Raw genomic sequence first — 23,784 nt, 5'->3', positions numbered from 1 at the left:
CATGGTTAAGTGGGGGTGAGTCCTTTGAAAGTGGTCCAAGAGAGGGTATTTGCAAGTGAAAACTCGATGTGATCTGTTGGAATCATTTCATGTAGAAGTGAAGTTCAGCCATGTAGGAATGAAAGTTATGGCAGTGGAAGGTGATCCAGGAACACGGCAAAGGAGTTTAGGATAGAAAATTATCAGGTGCACAATACTCTCGATGGGTACTTGCAAGAAGGATGAAATGGGGATGTGAAGGTAAAATGGCTGTGGTGGTTTTGGTACAAACATCCAAGTCCCATGCTCTCCCGATTCTTAAGTCGCATCCCTACTGGTCCATCCTCCAGCCCCAGGAGCTCCCTGTTGCCCAGGTTTCCCCCCACTGAATGTCCCCTGGGAAGAGGGGGAATAGAGTGACTGGTCAGACTGGTTGTCCCCCGCTTTTCCAGCAGCCCGTGCCTCCCAGCACTGTGCTGCATGTACCCGACTGCTCTGCACGAGTCAGGGAGGGTCACACACCCACACTGCCCATCGGGAGTGGTGGTGGCAGCAGACAGGCCAGCTCTGCTTCCCTGCAGGCTTTCCATGGCAGCCCTCCAGCTCTGGGCAGAGCTATAGGGACCAAATTCCAGCCTTGCTTCTCCAGGGCAATTTCAGAGGAATTCCCTGAACTTAAGCTAAATTTAAAACCATTTCAAGGAGGAGGAGTGAGAAGCAAACCTCATCATCTCAAGACTTGCTCAGACAGAGGCTCTGCTTGGCATACCAAGATGAATAATAAATAGTAGTCATCCATCCATGTGGATGGATTGGCTCTGCCCGCAGCAGAGGGTGTGAAAAAAAAAGTGTGAGGTGAACATTTCACATCAGCTTTCCCTCTGGTAATCTCTTGCTCACATGGTATTGATTGAGAGAAGGTACAAAGAAAAGACATTAGTTAAATAAAATGTTTTAACATCAGGCAGGACATCAGTAGTTGAGTTGTTCATCATCCCAAAGAGTCTCTGAGGAAAAGGAGAGGGAGAGCTTGAGCCTGAGGCTGACTCCCATCCAGGGCAGAGATCAGCACCAGCACACCCCAATGTCCTCAATCCCTCCTGGCCACCCCAGGGAAATGCCCAGGTTCCCTCCTCCTCCCCTCCTTGTGTCAGGAGCCCGTTTCAGGCATGGTGGAGCTCTGTGTAGATTGTGCTGCTGAGGAGCTGAGAGCCAGCTCATAGGAGCTCCTGACCCAATGCCTCTCATGTTCCCATGACATCCGTGCCACCTCCTGGGACACAGAGGAAAAGCTCTGGCAGCTCACTTGGCATCATGATGCTCAGCTTTTAGGCATTCCCGTGAGACACAAGGGAGAGGAAAGACAGGAGCAGTGCATCTGCAGGCAGGCGTCTCGGCTGGCGCTGGAGAGCCTCTCCCCTCCCTGTCTGATATCAATCCTATAAATGATCCCGAGGGCATTTGACTGCAGCAGTCACTTACGTAAGGGCAGCTTGCACATTAGATGCACCATGGTGGAGCCCCACACCTGCCTGCCTGCCTGGCCTGTTCAAGGGAGGGTGCTGTTGGACAGGGGCCATGGGTGTCATGGGTGGGACACGGGGGGCAGAAGGGTCTGTGCTTTCCCCATGTCTGATGCTCCAAGTCTGCGATCCAGGCAGTTGGCTTAAAAGGCCGTAAGAGCCAAGCCATCCTTGCAGCCGTAGTGAAAGAACTGACTGCAGCTTGGACTGCACACAGATGTTAACACACAGCACGGTTCTGGAAACCTTGGAAAATGGGTGAAAACATGTTTCATTCCTGGAAGAGCTGGAGGGATGCTCTGGTGCTCTGGCACCTCCCGCCTGCCTCACTGCCCTGAGCTGTGGAGGGAGGAGGCAGGTCTGGCAGTGGGAAACTGGGGTGGCCAAAATCAATAGTGAGCTGCAGCCCTGGCTGGGGAGCTCCTGGGACCGGGGAAGTCTCTGCCTTGGACAATAGATTATTTTTAACTAGCTCCAATCTTCAAACACTGTAGCTTAAAAAAGGGGGGAAAGAAAAGAATAGCTGATTTGTGCAAGCTCCCCTGCTCCCATTAAGTCTGTGGAAGTGGTGCTCTGCATTTCAATGGCGGCAGGACTGAGCTTCTCATGAGATAAATTGCACCCTGTCCCTTTGCATGCTCTGTGCAGCTACTCTTGGCTTGCTCAGCTTCACTCTTTATTGGCCCCCCTACAAACACCCCTCCCTCTCTGAAACGCTCCCCATCAGATTTTTTTGTTGTTGTTGTCATTTAGCTATTCATTTTCCATAGGCTGCCTTCATTCCCGTGGCCTTTTGCAGCTAGGAGACAAGATGTTGCCTTGGAAACAAAGCCCCTTAGATGTTTGGAGTCTCTGGGATTGCTCTGTCTGCTCCCGAGTACTTTTAGGTTATTTTTATTAACCACACAAAGATGCAGCAGGCTCGTAGCCAAGGCAGAAAGTAGCCCTGGGAGGTGGAGGGAAGGCAAGAGTCTTACTGACATCATTCACTCTGCTGGGGATATTTTTTTGTGATGCACCATGGGCTGAACGCCTGTGAGAGAAATGGCATCTCCAGAGAGCGCTGCACAGGCACGGCTGTTCCTGGGGCTGGGATGGCTGCAGGCAGGCAGAGCTGCAGCAGTGCTGGGGAGAGAGGCTTGCCAGGAGAGAAAAAGCCAAAGTAACCAAGAAGAGAACATAGAGAGGAGCTAGGAATCACAGACATTTCGATTTCTTGGGGTTTCTCACTTTCCAGCTAACTGGCTGTGCCATGGAGGGACCCACTGTGCACTCTGCTGCCGAGATGTACATGGTGACTATAGGCCTGGGCTGCTTATTTTAGAAAAAATCAGATTTTTAGATCCATTAGGCAGCTGTGAAAATCTCTGCTCCAAGGTTTTACTGGAGATTCTGCTCTGTGCCACTGGGTAAATCCAGGGCAGCACAAACAGACTCAAGCCTGAGCTTTGCTCCCAGCTGGGTGGCTGGCGACTGCTGGTTACTTCTGCCCCAAATCTGTCTGCGGGAGAAGTCTGACCCCTTCTGCAAAGGGGCTCTGGGAGGTAGTCAGGCTGTGCTGTTCTCACATCCCATTATTCACTGGCATCACTGCATGACACTGCCAAATCCCACTCCCTCCATGGAGGACATTTTGGAGTAGGCTTTTACTCCTTTTTCTGCAAAGATGTAAAAAAAGAAACAAAACAAAAGCAGATTAAAAGAAGCTCCCTAATCCCCGGATGGTACTTGAAATATTTCCAGTCCAGCCAAAGTATTCCAGAAAAAAGTGAATATATTTAATTTTCCAATAAATAATCAGTGCAGTATTAAGCTCGGGCCTTACTACTCATGTCAGCACAGTCCTCTGCTCTGTACAGCCACCAGGGAGGGCTTCCCACTGCAGTAGCTGCAGACCCAGGGAGGGTGGCACAAAGAGAGAGGGAGCACAGAGGGGAAGGAAGGAATGCACTGAAATAGGATGAACCTGAGAGATGGATGGCAGTGCCACACCCCCAGAGATGAACACCAGCACAGTCACAGTCACAGTCACAGTCACAGTCACAGTCATGGAGAGCCCCTAAAACACTTGCAGCCATTTCCGCTCTTGGCTACAGGCAAGCACTGGCCTGTAGCCCACTGTTCTGTCGGGCTTGAGGTGACCTGTAATGGCAGCAAGTGTTTTAGGGGGGGATCCACCCTCAATCCTCTATATGTATCACATAGGCTTGCACCCAAGGGAGCAATTCCATTGTTTGTGGCATTTTCCACCACAGCTGAGCCTCACAGATGCCCAGGCTAGCAAGATGCTCCCAGATTTTCTTATCCCTTCTCGTGCATCCTCACCAGAGCGAGGAAGTCTGCCTCACCCTCACAAGTGTCATAAATACTGGGTGCTTTTTTCCCATTGTTGCTGATTTTCCTTGTCATTACTACATGATGCCATGGTTACAGAGATGTAGGACTAATCCAGTGACAGCAGTTTATGGGCTTTTTTGGTTTTGATATTCTTTGATGCTATATTTGTGCCAGAAGAATAAATAATAAATACACACAGCAGCATCAAAGATTTCTGGTCCCCCAGCCTATTTCTGCCTACCCTTGTTAAGCTGTTAGAAAGGTAGTTCTCTGCCAGCCACTTATTTTACGAGCTGTCCTCTCATCTAATGATGCACCTGAGGTCCCATTTATCCATTTCTTCTGAAAAGAGCAGTTAATAAAAATAAAGTTCCTCTTAATATCCCTGAGAACAGCTTCCCCTGGAACAGCAATGCTCACACTCAACCCAACAGGTTCCTTGCCCTCCCTCTTCTTTCCCTTTCCCTCTTCGTCCTCTCCCACCCTCCCGCTATCAAAGGGTTGGGGAAAACTTTCTTGATGCTCTTGTAAGAAAAATATAGGACATTTTTTCTCTGCAGTAACCTGAAACAATGCATGAGCAAATCTGTTGGTCTGTGATGTGCCTCAGCTACGGTAAGGAGGAACTTGCTGGAGGTTAGTCTCTGTAATCCCTGCTGATCCAAGGAAGAACTCCTCCAAGCCTGTTACAAGCACCCAAGTCTTGATTTTGCTGAAAATAAAGCAGCAGGGACATTTAACTAAAAATTTGTCTTTCTTCTGCTATGAACTCTGGGGCTCCTTTTAAGCAGCCACAGATGCCTCAACCAGCCACTGCTCAACCTCAGCCCCATCAGATGCAGCTTCCACTCACAGCAGAACCTCAGCCAAATGCTCCTCTACTCCCATCTCTTGGAAATTCTGGTCCTCCCTGCAGAGAAGGGTTCATAGTCACCTGGAAATTAAGAGGGAGAGAAGTTAAACAAAGACTGTAGTAGTAAGAAATCATAGGCAAAATTTTGCTGACTAGTCACTCAGTGAATTACATCTTGTTTCAGTCTATCGCCTTCACAATGTTAACATCATAGAACCCTAGAATGGTTTAGGTTGGAAGGGACCTTGAAAATCATCTTATTCCAACCTCTCTGCCATGGGACGGACACCTCCCACTAGATCATATTGCCTAAAGCCCCATCCAACCTGCCTTGAACACTTTCAGGGATGGGGCATCCACAGCTTCTCTGGGTAGTCTGTGCCAGTGCCTCATCACCCTCACAGGGAAGAATTTCTTCCTAATATCTAATCTAAACCTGCCATGTGTCAGTGTGAAGTCCTTCCCTCTTGTCTGGGGTCACCCTGCATCTCCATCGCTGGTTGTGTTGCAGCCAGAGACCAAAAACCAGGAAGTTACCACACCAGCAAAACAGGAAGCACGTGCTTTATTCACGACCTCTCTTGGGTATTTGCTTTGGGAACTGCTGCCAGTGGCAATGCTAAAACAACTGCAGGTTTGCACACCTCCATCTGCACACTTCCATTGTCTCTTTCTGTAGAGGTTCCCCAGAAAATACCAATGTGCATTAGGGCAAGCTGGGCAAAGCAAAGCACTGCTATCTTTTCTGAGATCCCTCTTCCCAGAGTACTTAAGCTTTAAACAAACAATGAAAAGTTGCTTAAGTTTGCAGAAGGAACTCCGTTCCTGCCTGTCGCAAGGCCCCATTAAATAATTATTTAGCCAGATGCTGGGACAGCTCTTAAACCCCAGTGCCAGCATAGCCCCAGGTGTCCTGGTGGGCAGGTGCCAGACTTTACACACCTCATTTTGTGCCTGTGAAGTGCAGGTCAAACCTAAGGAAAACCCCTTCATTGCAAGGAAAACTCAGCAGTGATCATCTTGTAGGACATTTGGTGAAAGAGCACAGGACCTAAAACCAGAAAATTTGAGGCAGTGACAATTGAAATTAAAATAGAAAATAAGCTGTGAATGATGGACTCCTGGTGAGAAAGTTCTTGTACTTATTAATAGACCTGGACAGAAATGTTTGATGAAACTGCTAAAAAACAGTCTGAAATAAACCAAAAACATTAGTAAAATTAGGTCAAAATCTACAAATCCAGTTAAAATCTACAAATCTAGTCAAAATCTACATGTAGTCATGTACAAGAGGAAATTATGTGGGAATTTTTCAAAAGGATTTTGCATTCCTGAAAGGACAAAGTAATTTGTTTTCATTTTTCCAACTTTTCATTCAAAACCAAAATTTTTGTTTGAAAGTTGACATACTTCTAAAAAATAATACTGAGCACCTATGTAACTCAAAATATTTTGATAGGGCTTAAGGTGAGTACTTTGGCTGGATGTGAAATTAAATTTTTCAGAGGATTTTGGGTTCACAGGAGAATCCATGTTTCCTCCAAGATGATTTTTTACACCACCTAATTTTTCAGTTCTCCTGCCAAGTAGAAGAATCAGTATTCTTTGGCTGCTGTGATGCCTAATGTCACATCAGCAATGCAAGAAATAATTTTGAGACCGTCCCCACATCAGGCACAAAGCTTGAGTATGTACAGCAACCCCACTGACTGCTCTAGCTGTTTCAGTGGAGAGCAGTAAGAAATCCCTACCCAGATATCCCAATTATGGGTTACAGAGAAGAAAAGAGGCAACAGGGAGATGAAATTTAACAGGGTTGGGGCGAAGGGATTTTTCCTCTCCCTGTTGTCCTTTATATCTTCAACAGAGATCACCAAGTAAAAAAGGACCATAAAATGAAATAGGGCTCTTTGTGATTGAAACACCGTCTCTTTCTTCAGGGACAGATGAATGTAACCCACAGACTTAGTGCTTCATCACAGAGGCACTGATAAATCTGCAAGATTAATTGTAGAGTGGAGATTAGCACCCACCGTTCAGCATCAAGCTCTGAGAATTAAACTAATTACTAGGTTCCAGTACTGCACGACTTCCCAGCAGGAAGGCGCTGCCCTATAAATCATCATACACAAGTGGCATTTAGCCAGAGATGTTAAAAAAATCTTTCTCCTGGGAATGCACCCACCCTAGGAGCTGGTTTCCCTTTCTGTTCCAAAGACAAAGCCTGTTTTCCCCCTTTTTGGTGGGAAAGCTTGGAATGAAACTCTGTCTCCTCTGCTCTGCCACCCTTAGCACAGTCGCCTGGAGGGATGTTGGTGTGGAAAATCTTAAAGACATTTGAAGAGTGGAAGATGTGCAGGCTAAAGCCGTCAGGAATTCCCAAACCCGGCATGGGTTCCCAGAGAATCACCATCACTCCCATTCTGTTCATCCCCAGCCTCAGTGTTGCAATGAATGGAAAATAGCCATTTCTTTTACAAATGCCAGGGGCCAGTGCAGCTTCCCCACCTGCGTTCTCACTGTGGCATCTCAGGCATTTCCCTGCTGTTTACTGCAGCACAAATACTCCAGTGCTTTTACATTTTATGGACTTTAACCCAGCAGAGGATATTAGAGAGAGGAGAAGGGCTGCAAGGATTTTGCTCTCTCATCTTTACATGTTTCCAGCCTGCTCCTCAGCACTGCGGCACAGCACTTCCCTGCGGAGCATGAAGCCATGCGGCTAATGTCCCCCATCTGTGACTCTCTCTCTCATCCCCTCCCTGGTGGGCAGTGCTGTCTGTGCCTGCATGGCCTGAAAGTCCTCGGTGAGGGATGACGTTCGGGCTTTCAGGTCCTGTACCCAGACCCTTTGCTCAGTGCTTGTAGGGCAGAGGACCCATCAAAGTGTCCTGCTCTGGGAGTGATGCCGATGGAGCATGCAGGGGTTCTCCGTCTCGTAGGGATGCCCTCTTCTTGAAATAGAAGGGACTGGGATGGACAGAATGCTGTTTTCCCTCCTTCCCTTGCAGGTAGTGGGTCAGGACCTATTTTGAGACCATTTAACACATGCTTTCTGGCTTTCCCATCCTTGCTTGGAAAAATCAGGTCAGCTACGCACCGCGTTTGTCTCGCCCAGCTCTGGAGCTTCTCTCAGCTCCTCAAGAACAGGGGAGGACCCTGCATTTCCTGGAAAAAAAGCAAATTCAGGAAATTACTTGTCCTTCTTGCAGGTTGAGTTCTGTGTTGTTGGGTGGTGGGTTTTTCCCCCAGTAGTGAACGAACCCCTATTTTCTACAGGATGTGGAGCTATAGGAATTCTTATTATGGTGGTGGCCAGCTGGCAGCCCAAGAGCTAGTCCATGCACTATCCAGTCCCTGGATTGCCAGATAGTCTTCAGTCCAAGCAAACCAGGAATATTATTTTGTATGTGTTGCAGGAGGGGAAAAGAGGGCACATAAGGGCTAGCAAATTTTATTTGATCAACTGCATTATCATACAGAATGGGAATGAAGGTAGTACTGAACATAGAGTAGTTGGCCTGCTGTAAGAAACATTATAATCTATGATATCAGTCCTGCTCAATGTCTCCCCAAACAGGAAGCAGCAGACAGAAAAAAACATCTGTAACAAGGTTTCAGGCTAGAGATCCTAGACCACTTCCCAGACACACAGAGCCATTTGTCCAAGACAGTCAGAGGTGATGGTGCCATCTTGGCTCCAGAAGGATATGAAAACCAGGGCTATCCTAATTGCCAGCTGGACAGCACAAACTCAGGAGAAGATCTGGACATCACCGTGGCTGTTGGGTTATGTACAGAAGAGTCTGTCTGCTCCCAGACAGACGGCAGCCCTTCGGCGTTGTATCCAAGTCAGCCAACCTTTTTGTGAGACTTTTTACACAAGGGTAGATGAATACTGTCCCTGCCCGGCTCCATGGGGTCCCACCTGCCCCCACAGAAGCACGGGTGGGGTCAGTAATACAGTCGGTAGCAAAGAGTCAAGAAGAGCATTTGCGTGCGTTCCTGCAGGAGCATTTATTGCTGCTGCACTGTCGAAGGTTGCAGAGGCAAATATGAACATGATCCCAAAACTCACAGTTTTATCCGGGGGCGGCGAAAAGGTGGGACTAGGGAATGGGGACTAATGGGGAAGCTCTGGGGGAGTGACGAGGGGTAGAGGCCAACAGCCAACTGGGGAATCCAAAGTGGGATAGGTAACAGAACAATGCATCCTGGCAGAAGCCTTTCTGGTCACCTTACCGTAAAGTGGTTCCTGTGGTACTGGGGACTTGTCTTACTGAAAACTCTCTGTCCCTTGTAATGTATGTTCACCAGCCACCACAATAGATGGCTACTGTGACTCTGTGGAAAGCCAGCCACCTCTAACTTAACTTTTTAGGCTTAGCTTTGTTGTGTGATGCAAACTGCTAGAGAGTGCTATGCTGAGCTTTTGCGTAAACCCCTTTCCCAGACCACTGGGATCTGTGTCAGAGTTTTGCATTTCCACCTCCAGCTAACAAGAGTGAAGAAGGGATGTATTTTGGGTGCTCACCTCAAGGTAATCGCCAAAGGGATAGATATTAATAAGCCACTGGATAGATTCTTACCTGCTCGGTGCCTTCCAGGATCTCTCAGCAAGCCAAATGCCAAGCCGAGGTGGGAGGCCTCAATTAAATGTTCTGAGGGTAGATGGAAGGGTGCAGGAGGAAGGTTGTCTCTCCCACGATGCACAGCAGCTGCTTAATGCCAGACAGATTTCCACAGATTGAGAGGTCAGCTCAGATGTGTGAGAAAGAGAGGGAGATTGAGGGCAAGAGTCATACATGTAGCTATTTATTCAGTGTCTACAAAAACTTCTATGGTCTTGGAGCTGGGCCCTGGATGTCTCTGGAAAAGGCATATTCACCAGCCATGCTTTGTTTCCAGGATTTATTCAGGCTGAAATGCTGTGAAAATCACTGGCTTTTGCTGCAATGCAACCACACTTTGGCTGGGAAGTGGGGTCCGTATTTCTGAGACACTCTTTAAGGAGAAGAGGGAAGTTTTCAGTTTATGAGACACATTCTGCCACGAAGTTACAGGACATAATTTCTCACTGGAGTAGCAAAGGCACTCAGCTGTGCGCTGAGGTCCGGATCTGGGTCCCCCACAAAGGTTCCCTTCCAAGGATGTCCTTTTTGGATGCTGGATGGTCTCAAGACATCAGTTTGATTACCCCCAGGTTCATGATTCATGATGGTCACTACTATTTTCATGAGATTGCTTGCTGATGACTAATACTGTGCTGATTTGCCCTGTACCACCAGCCAAATTGCAGTGCTTATCTTTTCCCCCCCACATGGATTTTCTGAAATGTTCTGAGAAGCAGCTCCTGATACAACCAGCCACCAGAGAAAATTGCCCCAGCGTTAACCTTTGAGATAGGCTACATGACAAGCATCATTAATCAGAGTAAATAACAGCAAAAATATGGTATTTACTGGGATTTAGTTCACCAAAAGGAAAGGACAGTACAGTGTGCCACACCAGCTCATCTCTCCAGTGGCTGTAACACAGCACAGCTCTATAGGGTTTAGCAGATTTGTACCACAGAGCTTCACACAAGGTTTTGCTTCTCCTTTAAATTTCCCCTTCCAGAAGACTATTCCTTTTGGAAAAAAAGGAGAAAAAAAATAAAAGAAAGTCTCCTAGTCAGTGTCCAGGCAACTTCAAAGGATCAGAGCCAGGATTTACCCTGGGATAGTCAGAGATGGGGACCTGGGTCCTACTCCAGTGTGACTCTACAGCAGCCAGGGCAGCAGCAGCTTTGCTGGTACCTTCATAGTGCAGCTCTGCTGGTATCTTCATGGGCACCGGTCATGGGTGGTGGTGAGGGGCAAGTAATTAGGGGTGGTCTGTATTGGTGAGATTGAAAATGAGTTGCTTGCAGCGACGAACACGACTGCTGATAGTGTCAGACTGCTGGGAGGGGCCCCTCTCCCTTCCAGCCAGGTAACACATTAATTGGGCTGTGTGGCTGTTGCAAGTGAAGTCACAAGTACGCATGCTGAGCACAGGCTGTGAGCTTGGTGACAGTGACATATGGGAGACAATTAAATAACTGCAGTTATGTCCAGGTTAGGGAGAGAACTTTTGAACTGGATTTATACTGAATGTCTGGTGCACAGGTAGGCCCACAACCCGGGGTTAGGAATGACACACACCGACTTCCCTCTGTGTTTACAAGCTTATTGTTCACATCTGCCTGTGGATTTCAGACCCTGCCCTCGCCTTACAGAGCCCTCCCCATTCCCCGGCCAGAGCGGAGGTTTGTTCTTCAGTAAAGAGTTACTTGGTCTTTTGGCTTGATGTCTAAAGGCTGGATGTATAATTTCACCTCACCACGGTTTCTAAGCTCAGCTGTCTCCCTGGGCCATGCCCAGCTAGCTTTAATTCTCCTGCTGTAGGTGGATGGAATCAGCATTCAGGAATGATACAAAGTGACAAATCCGACTCTCCGTAATGAACAGCCCAAAGGCAATCAGCTCAGGTGTTAAAGAGTTTCACCTACTATGGAAAATGCAAGCTATTAGGGAGTGGCAGGAGGACATGTGGGAATGCTGCAGTGATAGACTAGGATGCTCCTGCCAGATAAGAGCCAGCATGAAGGAGACCAGCCTGACCTCTTCTCCTCCTCCCAGACATCTCGTTCTGAAGAGATGGGAGACAGAGCGGCTGGGAAAGGCAGAGGCTGCAGTGGTGGAAGGAGCCCTGCACCATTTTGTAGCTCCTTCCAGCAGTCCCAGGGGCCAAGCACTGCCTATTTTTAGTTCCCGAGGTAGCTGAAATACCACCGTGATGTTCATTAACGACAGCCCTGTCGGATGGGAACTGCAAGGCAGGGGAGTGGGGGGGCTGGTTGGCCTGTTTTGTTTTGCTTTATTTAATTGCTGGCTGCAGTAGAGAGGCAGAGCGTGGCAGGAGGCTCAGCTCCTCTCACCTCGGGAAAAGCAGGAGCAGCAGACCCGGGGGAGGCAGGCAGGCAAAAGTCAATCAGGCAGTATTTAAAAATCTACCTGCTGGGCCCAGGGGGAGTTGGAGATTTTAATGTCATTCCCAGCTTGAGACACAGCCTGGAGAGTGAGAAAAGAAAGGGATATCTTCTTTTCTTGGATCCTTAATTGCTTGTTAAATCATCTAACAAATGCCTGAACTCCTGGATGGCCCCATGATCCTTGATAGAGGAACTTCAACCTTGACAGGGGGAAGGAGTATCTTTAAAAGTACTCATTTCACCTGCTTTTTCTGGGTCTGTAAAACCAAGAGTTCAGTGGTTCACTGTGCATAATAAAACTAAGTCTGGAATATTTTTATTACCATTCATCAGGAGCAATAAACTTTCCTTCGAGTTCTTCCCCTGTTTCAGCCAGCTAACTCTCAGTCTGCCCTGCAGGCAGGTGTCCATGCTGTGGGAGGGCAGCCTCTCCTGTCCCCAAAAGGGACCTCCAGTGTCTGCAAAAAGAGCATGTACCAAAATAATCCCCTGCCCTACATGCTCAACCCCACTTCTGGCCCAGGCAGACTTAGAGATAACCACAGCCAGAGATGTCTGTGGCTGAGCACTCCCATTCTGCCCTGTCATTGCTGTTCATCTCTGTCTTCTGCTCAAACCCTCCTGTTCTGGGTCTTACTCACAGGGAACTGCCACAAGTCTCAGTAGTTGAAAAGGTGATGCAGCTGTTTCCCAACACAGAAAATATGACGAATGTGCCATTCCCTCTGATGCTTTGCAGAAAGCAGCCTGCAGGTAAATCCACAAAACTCAGAAGAAGCCCAGACCCTGCCCATGACAGCTGGAGAGCTTAAAATGTGCTTTGCCATCACAGACAGATGGACAGATCTGTGACTTATACCTATAACCTCCCCAGTAGCCAACATAACATAGAAAGACATCCTTCTACCTGACTGGAAGCATGGATGCTTTTCCTGCATCACCCATGCACAAATAATGGGGCCAAGGCAGACCGCAGCCATTAGCGGGTTTTATGTCATTTAGAGTCTGTGAATAGAGCAGAACTGCAGCTCCAGCAGGGCAGGCAAACCATACAGATGATTTATGAATATTCACTCAGCTCACAAAGCACTCCAGGGCAGAAAACAAGCTTTTGAAATTAACTGAACTCTTAAAGGTTCTTCGTTTGTCTTGGCTTTGAGGTGTGAGTCACCAGTACTTTTTCTCCAAAATGAGCAGAGTCTGTACAGAGGGCCGGGAGGATTCCTGGGCACTAAAATATGAAGTTAAGTGCTCTGTGAGAAAGATTTTATGTTCATAAAGCCTTCAAAGCATAGAGTCCACCCCATTAAGCTTTATGGGATACAGTAGTGATACATACAGTATTGAGACTTCTTCAGCCCATAAAGGCTGGATATTCAGGAGACCCGATGCTTTCATTGTGCACTGAAATCTCCAGCAGCTTCAGTCTCCAGTGCTTTCGGTTTGGTGCCCTGCAATTTTTGCACAATTTCAGTGTTCAGCAAAGAGGCTACAGAGCTTTGATCCTGACCATGCAGACCCTGTCATACACTTGTCATTCCCATCCATACAATAAGGTTATTGTGGTGCTCCTCAATGATGGCACTTCTAATTGTACCCAGCAAAGCATGGGCAGAGCCTGCACTCCCTTCTCGAGATTTGTGTTTCTGGTCTGCACTTGATGGTTTAGATCAAACACCCTGGAAGGCAAAGATTTCCACCTGCATTTGGCCTAGAATGGGTTCAGTCTAACATGCAAGAGACAAGGTAGTAAAACAAGGAGGTTGTCTTCACAAGTTTGCTGCACATACACAAGGAACAAGAGCTCTTCTTTTCCAATTAATTATAGCAATAGTAATTGGGTTTGTTTCAGCTCGTAGAAATATGAGACATTTTCAAAGCAATGAAAGATAAACTCTGCGGATTAGCCAACATCCCACGGGTTTCAGGAGTCTGTGGGTGGTGTGGGACATCCACTTCTTGCAAAGCAAGCAGAGGGGGTCATGAATTTGAGTGTCCTGCTTCACAAATGAGTGAAGCATCGACCACTGCGGACTGTTACTGTAGGGCTGAATTCAGCTAGTCAAAGGCTGTCTAGACATTCCCATCCTAAATCTGAGACACATTCCGGACCCAAGTTGTGTCAGAGCACTATCCTCCAGGAAAAGTTGCTGCCGCAGTGAATCTCACTTCTCACCAAAAAAGATTCCATCTGAAAATGGCCAGCTGGCCCTGCCCTCCCTGCCATGCTCCGTAACCATGTGAGATTGCTCTTCCTCTGAGTCACAGAGCACCACAGCCATCCAAGGTGGTCTGCATTAACATGAATTAGCCCTCGTAGCAGGGGCTCATAGCAAAGAACAAGAATTCAGGAAAAGCAATAAACCAGCATCTGGAAAAAATTGTTTCTGGAGTCTTTCTGCTGTTTTTTCTGATACAAAGCCCCCACTTCAGCAAGGTTCCACACTCAATTAAAGCAGGCGTTGTTGCTAACAATTTTAAATATCCTTGTACATGTATGAATTTCTTTCTGTTCCTACGAAACTCCACACATGTGCAGTGCAGACTGCTTTGTCTGCTGAATAGAAATACTTGTTGATGTGAGGCAGATTGCACAAACAACCTTTTTCCTTGTGATTTCCTTCCTCCATCCTCCTTTTGCCCTTTCAGCTGGATCACACAGTGTGGATGCTAAAGCCCCATCCCAAGAAACACAGCCTCTTTACTCCTGATGGTTTGGTGAACTGTTTCTGAAATCTCTGGCTCCAGATTCTGCCTTGAGCATCTATGTGACCTCTCGTTTCTTTCTTCTGCAGGCTGATGCCAAGATGGTCTGCGATGTCGTAAGTCGGATGGAGGACACAGAGCCCTTCTCTCCAGAGCTGCTGTCAGCTATGATGAGGCTCTGGGCAGACTCTGGGATCCAAGAATGCTTCAACCGGTCCCGGGAATACCAACTTAATGACTCAGCCCAATAGTGAGTATCCCTGTCCATAGTATTTCATGTTAACAAGCTGCATTTGGTTCTGTTAAAGTTTTAACTGGAGTGAATGACCTCATAGCAGTGGAACTGAATGTGTCTCTGCTTGCAGTCTGGGATGTATGTTATGTCACAGGCCACTGCAAGGCACAAAGGATCAGGCAGGACATTCATGTCCCCTCTTGGCCAGTCTGGGGTCAGGTCTGTGACCCCAAGGCCAGGTTCCCAAACTGCTCCCAAATGGCTCAAGGTAGGTTTTTGCAAACATGGAGTGAATATAGGCAGATCAACCTGCAGGCACAGCTGGTGGCTTCTTTGTCTATCTGACTGAGAACAGAAGGGTGCAGTTGCCTCCTTTGTACAGCAGTACAGCTCTTGGGTTTGCTTTTCAGGTAGTTGTGTGGTGTACTGATAGGTCAGCTGGGTTACAACCAAGGGTCGGGTTTTTTTACTTTTCCAGGGGCATTGAGTTACTTTTGTAATACAGTTGGTGGCTTCTCCACCATTAAGGCCCACATCCAGATGTCATTCAATGGTGATTGTCTGAATCCATGGCTTTGGTTCACACTGTCATGAGGACAGGACATCTACACATAAATGGCTGCTGTGGCTCTGAAGAGACGTTGAGTGTCTCCCCAGTTTCAGTTCAGACCCCTTTGCAATGATAATTGATCCAAGTAATTTGCATCCACCTAGGCCAGGAGATGAAAGGTTTTCATCCCATAATTTCAATCACAGCATCTCTTGCAGTCAGGCAAATGTCCCCTGGCCCTGGACTGTGTCTTGGGCAAGAGTCAGCCAAAGGTGGTTAAGTATAAGCATAAGGAAGAAGCAGACACAGAGCAATCATTTCCCCAGTTGTACCCTTGAACCTTTTGGTAGTCAGGGAAATAGAGACTTCCCAATGGTGTCAGGGCAATGCTATGTCCATGCTTTTGGCTTTCACAATATCCCATATCAACAAGTTCACCAGCTGTTTCATGCAATTCTGGAGCTGCCTTTGCGTGTTTGGAGTGTTTGGCATCTCTGCTTAAGGTGTTCCTGGATATCTCTCAAAGCACGAACCCAGGCACTGGCGTGGCTGCTGGTTTTGTTCTGTGTGGTGGGCCTGGTGCTCCCAGCTGCACCAGCTGCTCCCATCCAAGCTGGCGGGGCAGCTGGGGAGCGCAGCTCTTGACGTGCTGCAGCAGAAGGCAAGTGATGACGCACCACTTGGCATTGATGGAAAACTGAATGGGAAACCTGCAGATGTGTGGTTGGTGACACAGCATCCTACCCAACCATGATCACACCTCAGAGATGATCCTGGCATTCTGCTGCCTTTTAATCAGTACTAGGTAGATAATGCTTTAATCTATATTTCATTGCCTGTACTAGCAAAATCAGCTTTCTCTCACCAGCAGATTTTTTCTTTTTTCTTTTTTTTCCTTTTTTTTTTCCACAAAATAGGAGTATGATGGCATAAACATACCTTTAGAGATATAAATTATCTAAAATGCCAGTCCTAATTGCATTACAACCTTGTGGAAAATTCTTCAATTGTTTTAGAGCCAATTACCTTGAGGAAAGTATTTTGATTTTCCTTCCATGCAAGATAGCAGTTGAAAATAATAAGCAGAGCCCTCCCAATATGACCAGCTGCTGGGCAGTTCATCAGCAAGAGCTCTGAAACCAACAAGCAGTTTCTAGACATCAACTGAAGAGGCTCTGTGCTGTAGTATTCACAGCAATTTCAATCTGGGGTTGCAGCCCAGCCAAATGAATTCTGGTGTCTCTGACAAAATCTCTTGCATCCAGATGAGAATGGATGACCCTCCTTGCCAGGAGAGTGCTGTGCTGCCTCTCTCCTTAGCTGCACTGTGAGTCGTGCTGTGGCTGGACACCATTTTTCTCTGGGCTAGGTTGGATGGGGAAACTGAAGATAATAAAGTCCTTCTCATTTACAGCCCTGCTGGTGTTTATGAGCCTCTGGTGGTTCCACCACTGGGAGCAGAGATGCTGTCACATGGCAGGGCACCATAACACATCCTGCTGCACCTCTAGGCCCTGGTGCTGTCATAGGAGATGGTGGTGCAAGTGAGAGCTCAGCTGGCACTTATTCACGCCCAGTGAAAAGAGGCATATATTTTATTTAATCCTTCAATGCTTTGGGGTTGTTTACTTTTGCATGAGTGAAAGATTTGAGACAGTTTTAGATTTTTTTCCCACCCTGGGAAAAGGCTTATCTTTATTGACACTGATATTCGATTTAAAACACTAATAACTACAAAAAGTGTTTTCATTAGGGCTGAGAAAAATAAATTCCAGACAAGAACTGAATTCTAAGTTCCCCAAAGTCTGAAAAACAGTGACGGGCAGTGCGCTGGACTAGCTTTTCATTTTAGGCTTCTTTTGGTGTTAAGCCATAGGGACTGGCGTTTTGCTGGCAGGAGGGAAGTTTCCTGCAGGAGTTGGAGACTGTGCTCTGTGGCTTCTCAGCATGTCACAAAGCCTGAAGGCACCAAGTGACCAAGTCATGTTGTGGCCAGCACAGGTGAATCCTTCGGGAGTGCTCCTGGCACTTCCCTTCACCCCAGAAACCACCCACCAAATGCCCTGAATGCTTTTCAGAACCTCCCCCCACTGCTTGGCTGTTTCTAAGGAACCACCACCTGGGCTTCTCTGAGTCAGTGCTGCTGTTGTCCTTAATTGCTCTTCCAGTGCTTTACCTTGAGTTTTTTTAAATAGCTGGAACAACAGGCCTTCTGTTGCAGCCCCTGGGAGACCAAGTCACAGGTTAATCAACAGCCTGCAAGGGTCGACAGCATGGCTCTTACTAGTCTGTCATCAATTTCACTAAAAATAAGTTTAATCTTTTGTGTTAGACTAAACAAGAAGTGAGTAGTAGCTCCCTTCTACCAAAGATAGGCCAGAGCACATTGCTTTCTAGCCTCTGATACATGCAAATGGTGTGGACTTCCTGAAAAGCTTTGTTTCTTTTAGGCTCTAAAGACAGCCTGTCCTTAGCAAGGATTTCATCGCTACTGCAGAGGAGTAGTAGAAAAGAGCACTTTTGCAAAGAAAAAACATGATTGAGGAAAAGGAACGGTTCTGTAATGGACCCCCTGTGTCTTGGACTGCAAAAAGCAAAACTGTAAGGAAGGCAAGACAAGAGTAAGATGTAGCAATTGGTTTCATCCTTTTTTGTTACTGCATTTTTCGTAGTTCCCTAAGGCAAATTTACGGGTGGGTTGCATTCCACATTCCTAATATCTTGATTATGTTTTTATTCCTACTTTGTCTCCTCTTCCTTTCTTGTCTTTATGCCTAGGAGCTAAATCTACCTCTGATCATCAAAGAGTCTGGGCACTGCTGATGTCTTTTTCTTCTCCAGCCAGTTTTTGTCTGTGGAAGCACATCTGTGACCCACATTTTGCTTTCAAAATCAGCAAAATAGAGGTTTCCAGCTGGTTTCCTTAATCTCTTACTTTTGTTCAGATTTTAAAATTGTCTTGTGTTTCCTAGCCTCAAGTTCCTAACTAGGCTGGTCAGTGGAGTGCAGCACATAGGGCAAGTCTGATCTTAACCACCCAGGGATGGGGACCTGCTTTGAACAGCCTCCAAATTTCAGGGGGGAAATGGAGCAGACAGAGCATCCACACAAGCACTGGTTTTCCGTGTGCATCTCCAAACAGGAACAGGCCCTGCAAGATGTGTAGGCAGAAACAGTTTGCAAGTACACAGACACAAAAAAGCCAGAATCTATCTCAAGTTCTTCTCCTCCTGCTTCCAAGTACTTTGAAAGATCGTTTGATAATGCCAGGGCTGTGAAACTACCGTGAAAATGTAAAATATTTTAGGCCTGCATCCAACCCATCCATCTTCACACATATCAGAGGTGTCAGGGCTAGGAAGCCTGTTGCCTTTGGCTCCCTCCATCAGGAGCCAAGGGAGAGAGAGATGCCTCTGAAGAGGGATACAGACCTCACTGCTCAGTGGAGAAAGAGAGATGCAATAGTGTTTGTTGCTCTACCACAGCTAACCACAGCACTGACATCTCAAGTCTGTGCCAAATACCAAGCCCAAGCTGGACAACATTTTGGTTATTCCATCTTCAAGAACCGGTCTGGCAGTGCCTTACAGAAAAAAGCACCAGACTCAGAATAAAATACTGCAGTGCCTTTCTTCTCCCCCCATCTTGTGTGGGACTGTTTTCTGATCTATTTTCCTTGCAAAAGAATTGTCTTTGCATGATGCTATCACCTTCCCTACTGATACTGCATCCCACGTGCCAACACACACTTTGCATCAAAAAAGCAGTTAAGAAAGTAGAGCCAGATGTTGTTGTGATGTGGTGAATGGCTTCCAGATTGAGCCCTGACAAGGCAGCATTGGAACAGACTGCCCAGAGATGCTGTAAAATCTCCATCCTTGGAAGTGCTCAACAGTGAGCCACCTGAGCTAACTTTCAAACTGAATTTAACTTTGAAGTTGGTCCTGCTTTGAACAGGGGGATGGGCCAGATGAACTCCAGAGGTCCAACCCACACTGGCACTCTCGGGTTTGTTTTTTTTTCCCTTCACTCTTTCTCTGATAACACTTGTTTTAAAAGAGAGAAAGAGTCTTCAAGGTTTGCTGCAGTTTCCTGTGTCTAGTCATGCAGGACCATGCAGCTCTATGATAATGTCCACGTACCACAAGTCCCATGGTCTAAACATTTACCTTGCTGGCTTCACCAGCAAGGCAAACATTTAGACCATGGGACTTGTGGGACTTGGGTATTATGCACAACGGTCAGGATATGATCCATTTTAATGAGCTGCAATTGTTTCTGGCACGCTAAGACTGAAGAAAGAAAAATTATAGGTCAAGGTTTTGCATTAATATTCCCATCAGGTGGGTAGATTCCATTTTCTCATCACAGCTTTTGCATTAGAATATGGTTTTCTGCACACCCATCTTACTCGCGCCTGTCACTTGCGCTCCTTTGCATTTAATTGGAGGCAGCAGCAGCATAAATGGAACCATCCAATTAATTGGGATGACTTGCATTGCACTGTTTATTGAACAATCCACCTTTGTGTCTTGGAGCCCAATAAAGCAGAAAGGAAAAATACATCACAAGTGTAGAGGTAGGTACATTTGTCTGAATTTATGGTTTCATTTACCCCAGTAAGTAAATATGCCCGCCAACTCTGAATAATCAAGTTCCCCCTACGACAAACAAAACAAAGCAGTCCATAAAGGCCAGAGCTGGTTGACTGGAATGACCAACCTTGCTCCATTCCCACAAATGAGATGCAAATCTATTTCCAGGGAGGAGCAGCTCTGCAACATCTGCTGGTACTGGCTCTGGAGTGGGGCTGTTTCTTGTCAGTGCAAGGTGAGGGAGACACAGGCAATCTGAGCTTCGGCCTGTTATAGTCTAGCAGGGCTTGGGCTTGGGAGAGGTCTTAGGTTTCATTATTATCGTCATAAATTAAGGAATTGCTATTGTTGTATGGCTTCACCTAGGGCTGAGTGTGAGATGGAGGAAAAGCACAATAGGAAAGACACTGTTTTTTAAATCAGCTGGATGTTTTCCAGGATCTCCCCATCAGTCTTCATCCACCCGGAACGCCCAATTTCACCAAAATTGGGTACAAACTCTCCAGGGGCTGTCTCTGTTGGCCCAAAGCAGAGTGATGCTCCCCTTCCTATCCCACCAAATGCTGACAGGAGAGCTTCTTTGGCAGAAAACTCCACAGGCAGAGGACTCTGCATAACACAGCCTCATCATAAGACATTGGAACTCATTATAGTGCCCATCCCACTTGGGCCCTCTCAGACCCCAGGGCAGAGGGAGAGCTCCACCAGACCCACTTTCTTTTGGGCTCTGAAGAGACCAGGAGATACAGACTGCCCTGCAAGGAGGAGCAGAGAAGCTATTCTGTAGTAGCTCATTCCTTGATAGGTAGTTCGTTCCTTGAGGACAAAGGCGTAGCAGTACCTGCCACCTCCCTGCCATTTTTCATTCTGTGTTGCATCGTAACAGTGTTGTCTTTGGCCTGGGATTAGTAAAATCTTGACATCTTGACTAAATAAATTGGTATTTAATGAGACACAATTAAATGGGCTTATCATATCAGGGCTGTCCCCATTTTGGCAAAGCTCACACCCAAAAGGGTAGGAGCTGAGGTAGTTCACACTGCCTGGAGGAGGAGACACTGCAAGAACTTGGAAACTATTTCTTCTCCTTCCACATTTTGCTTAGTGACAAGGAGCAGCCAGCACCATCTATAAACACAGCACAGGGCATCCCCCCAAGGAAACCTGCTGAACTGTAGTCCTGCACCCCGGATAATCTGTTCTCATCTCTGACTGACAGACCCAACAGGAATTTCTTCCTGCCTTGTGAAGGGCTGTGGGTGACAGATTCGGCGCAGAAAGATTTGACTTTTTTTGGCTCAGTATTTGTGTATTTTTAGGCTGAAATGTCCTTATGAAACCAGCTGGAGCTGGCAGGCTGCCACCAAGGGTTGGGGTTGGTTTTTTTGTTCCGTTCAGTTTGTTTTTTCACTGCTGCCCCTATTGCTGGCTGCAGCCCCCTTCTCCCACCAGCTCCGCCCTTCCACAGGCAGCACTCACACCCTGCAGTGAGCCCCTCACTGTCTCTTCCCCCTTTCACCCCAGCCTCCTCCTCACACCAGGGCATGGCAGTGCTGGGATGCAGCTTCACAGCCAGGCAGTCCAAACTCTCCTGGGAACCTGCAGCCCCTGCTCCTCCTCCCCTGCAGCCAAGGAACCCAAGCTTCCCTCTCCCTTTCTGCACCTTGAGGTTTGATGTACCATGCACCCCCAGCTCCACCATCACAGCCTGCCCTGCAAGACAAACAGCATCACTCACACAGGCTGAGGGCAGGAGATGGGGTATCCCCTGCGAGGTGCACCAGAGAGGCTCTCGGGGCATCCTATTACTTCTAGAAGATCCCTAGGGAACTGGATAGCTCTGGCAAAGCATATGTCCCCCCATGTGTGTGATTCCTGCTTTATGCCAGCTAGTCAGCACCCAGCTCTGTGCACCGGGGGCTCTGAGCCCTGTCCCCCAGCAACGTGTGTGACCACGTGGGGGCCATCCGGCTGCTCTCAGCCCCCTGATTCTGCAGTGTGTCTGCAGGAAAATCTGTCAGGAGACCACCATGCTGAGGCTCTTCACACGGCTGGCGTCAGGTCTGGCACCATCTGTGATGCTGGGAGGTGAGCATGTCGGTGGCGTGTGGTTTCCTGATGTATTTGCTATCCGTTTGAAACCTTAAATGGCAAAGAATGGCAGAAACGCAGGAATTTCTTTGTAGCCAGGCTCCAGGATGGAGCAAGCTGTCTTCCACACAGGTCTGCAGGCACCAGCGGTGGTGGTATGAGGGGGAGATGCTGCACAGCTGCCTGTGCCCTCCCCCCCCCCGCCAAATTCTATCCCAGAAAGCATCCCAGTTTGGAAGGAAAAGTTGAAAAAGGACTTTGCTGCAGTCCAGGGAGCATGTAGCAGCACATTGGGAGCTCTGGGGCAGAGCTGCCTGCACTGGGCAGAGCCACTCCAGGCCAGGACAAGCCCTACCAAGCAGGACAGATCAGCTCTGTGTGCTCAGGATGCAGTTATCTTCCTTTCCTCCTCCTTCACAGTTTCCAGTTCCTCCGTGGATCATCCCATTCCCCATCCTGCCCCTGCTCAGGGCACACCCTGTGCCAGAGTGGTGCAATTCATCAGGCCCCATGGTGCAGGAGACCTCCAAAAGCTTTTGAGTGACTGCTAGAGGTGTGCAGCTGCTGCCACTCATTTCCCCCACCCCCTCTTGGGGACCAGACAGTGCACACACATGCACCCTTCCCACTAGAAGAATGCAGCATTCCCATGCTCAGGTTAGGAGTTTTATCCAAAATCCATCTTTAAGGTTAGGAGTTAAATCCAAAACCAATCACAAGCTTAGCTAAAACTCCCTGTTTTTCAGAATTATGTATTAAGACAACCATTGGAAAATTGCTTTTATCTGCTGCTTCCTAAACCCTCTGGCTTGTACTTTAAAGCCTTTTGTCTGTGAACAGGAGAGCTGGAAAGCCCTTTTTTATTTCCTTAAGCAAATAGCCCATCTAATATCCAGCCTTGAGGGGCTTGAGAGAACAAAAATGAAGGGAAAAAAAAAAGGATGTAGCAAACATTGTGACACGACGTAAAAACACAAGATCATAGGACTCAGCAATGATGGGTTTGAAGCACCAGATCTGTGCCCATGAAGCCTCTGCTAGGAAGGCAGAGCTCCCCAGCCCCCTGGGAACCCATGGTGCCTGTCAGCCAGCAGGCCGAAGCTCCTTGTCTTGGGTCCCCAGTAGGGACAGTAACACGCTGCTGTTTATGAGCTGCTGACGTCCACGGTGGCGAGAGCAGCAGAGGCAGCAGCAGAGCAAGGCAGGAGCTGGTGGGGCTGGGCAGGCAGAGCATGGCAGTGGGGCTGGGAGAGCCCCATGGGAGCAGAGTCCCAGCACCTGGCCAAGATGGTTCTGTGGGCTGGGATTCGCTGTGTGGAGCTCAAGGCACTGATTCTTTCACAGACTAATTGATACAATAGCTCTAATTAGCCCTGGAGCGAACAGCACTTCGTGTCTTGCTTATCCAAGCCCTGTGCTGAGCCAACATTCAACCCCAAGCCATCAAGCTGCATTTTCCATGGGAAGAGGGGAAATATGGGGTCCTTTCTCCAGGACTCAGCAGCATGGCCACGTGTTTGGACATGGCCAGTGCCATGTGTGTGGCATGTAAAGGGAGTGTCTTCGGAGAAAGCTGGTACTGGGGCCATTTAGGTGCAAGTGGCGAGGGAGCTGTGCTTTTCCTTGGGATTTCAGTGCAGCCCTTTGGAGACAGGCACTCCAGGGCTGGGTCAGTGCCAGGGGTGGCCTTCCTGCCTCCTCTCTCTCTTCGAAACCTGACAAGGGGTTTGTTTGTACCTGTTTTTCCCCAGAGCACACACAAATGAGACTACCATTGATTTGGGCAGAAGAACTGAAGGCAGACAAATGTAATGCTGCCACAGCACTGCTCCATACAAGCTGGGCATGAGCCCCATCAGCATAGGGGGCCTAATACACTGCAGATAGATTTTTGACCTTT

General features: G+C 47.7%; 1 protein-coding gene across 2 annotated transcripts in view; it reads left to right on the top strand.

Moving 5' to 3' along the window:
• Positions 1 to 23,784, top strand: part of GNAO1 (G protein subunit alpha o1) — a 145,616-nt gene that overhangs the window by 82,661 nt on the left and 39,171 nt on the right. For both annotated transcript variants that reach the window (XM_039558069.1, XM_039558070.1), the window contains exon 4: positions 14,503 to 14,663. In XM_039558069.1, coding sequence (XP_039414003.1) covers positions 14,503 to 14,663 — 161 coding nt within the window. The remainder of the gene's footprint in view (positions 1 to 14,502; positions 14,664 to 23,784) is intronic.

Source organism: Corvus cornix, chromosome 11 (assembly GCF_000738735.6).
Source record: "Corvus cornix cornix isolate S_Up_H32 chromosome 11, ASM73873v5, whole genome shotgun sequence".
Classification (NCBI taxonomy): Eukaryota; Metazoa; Chordata; class Aves; order Passeriformes; family Corvidae; genus Corvus; species Corvus cornix.
The sequence above is the reverse complement of the archived record's forward strand: the minus strand, read 5'-3'. Positions and strand labels throughout refer to the sequence as shown.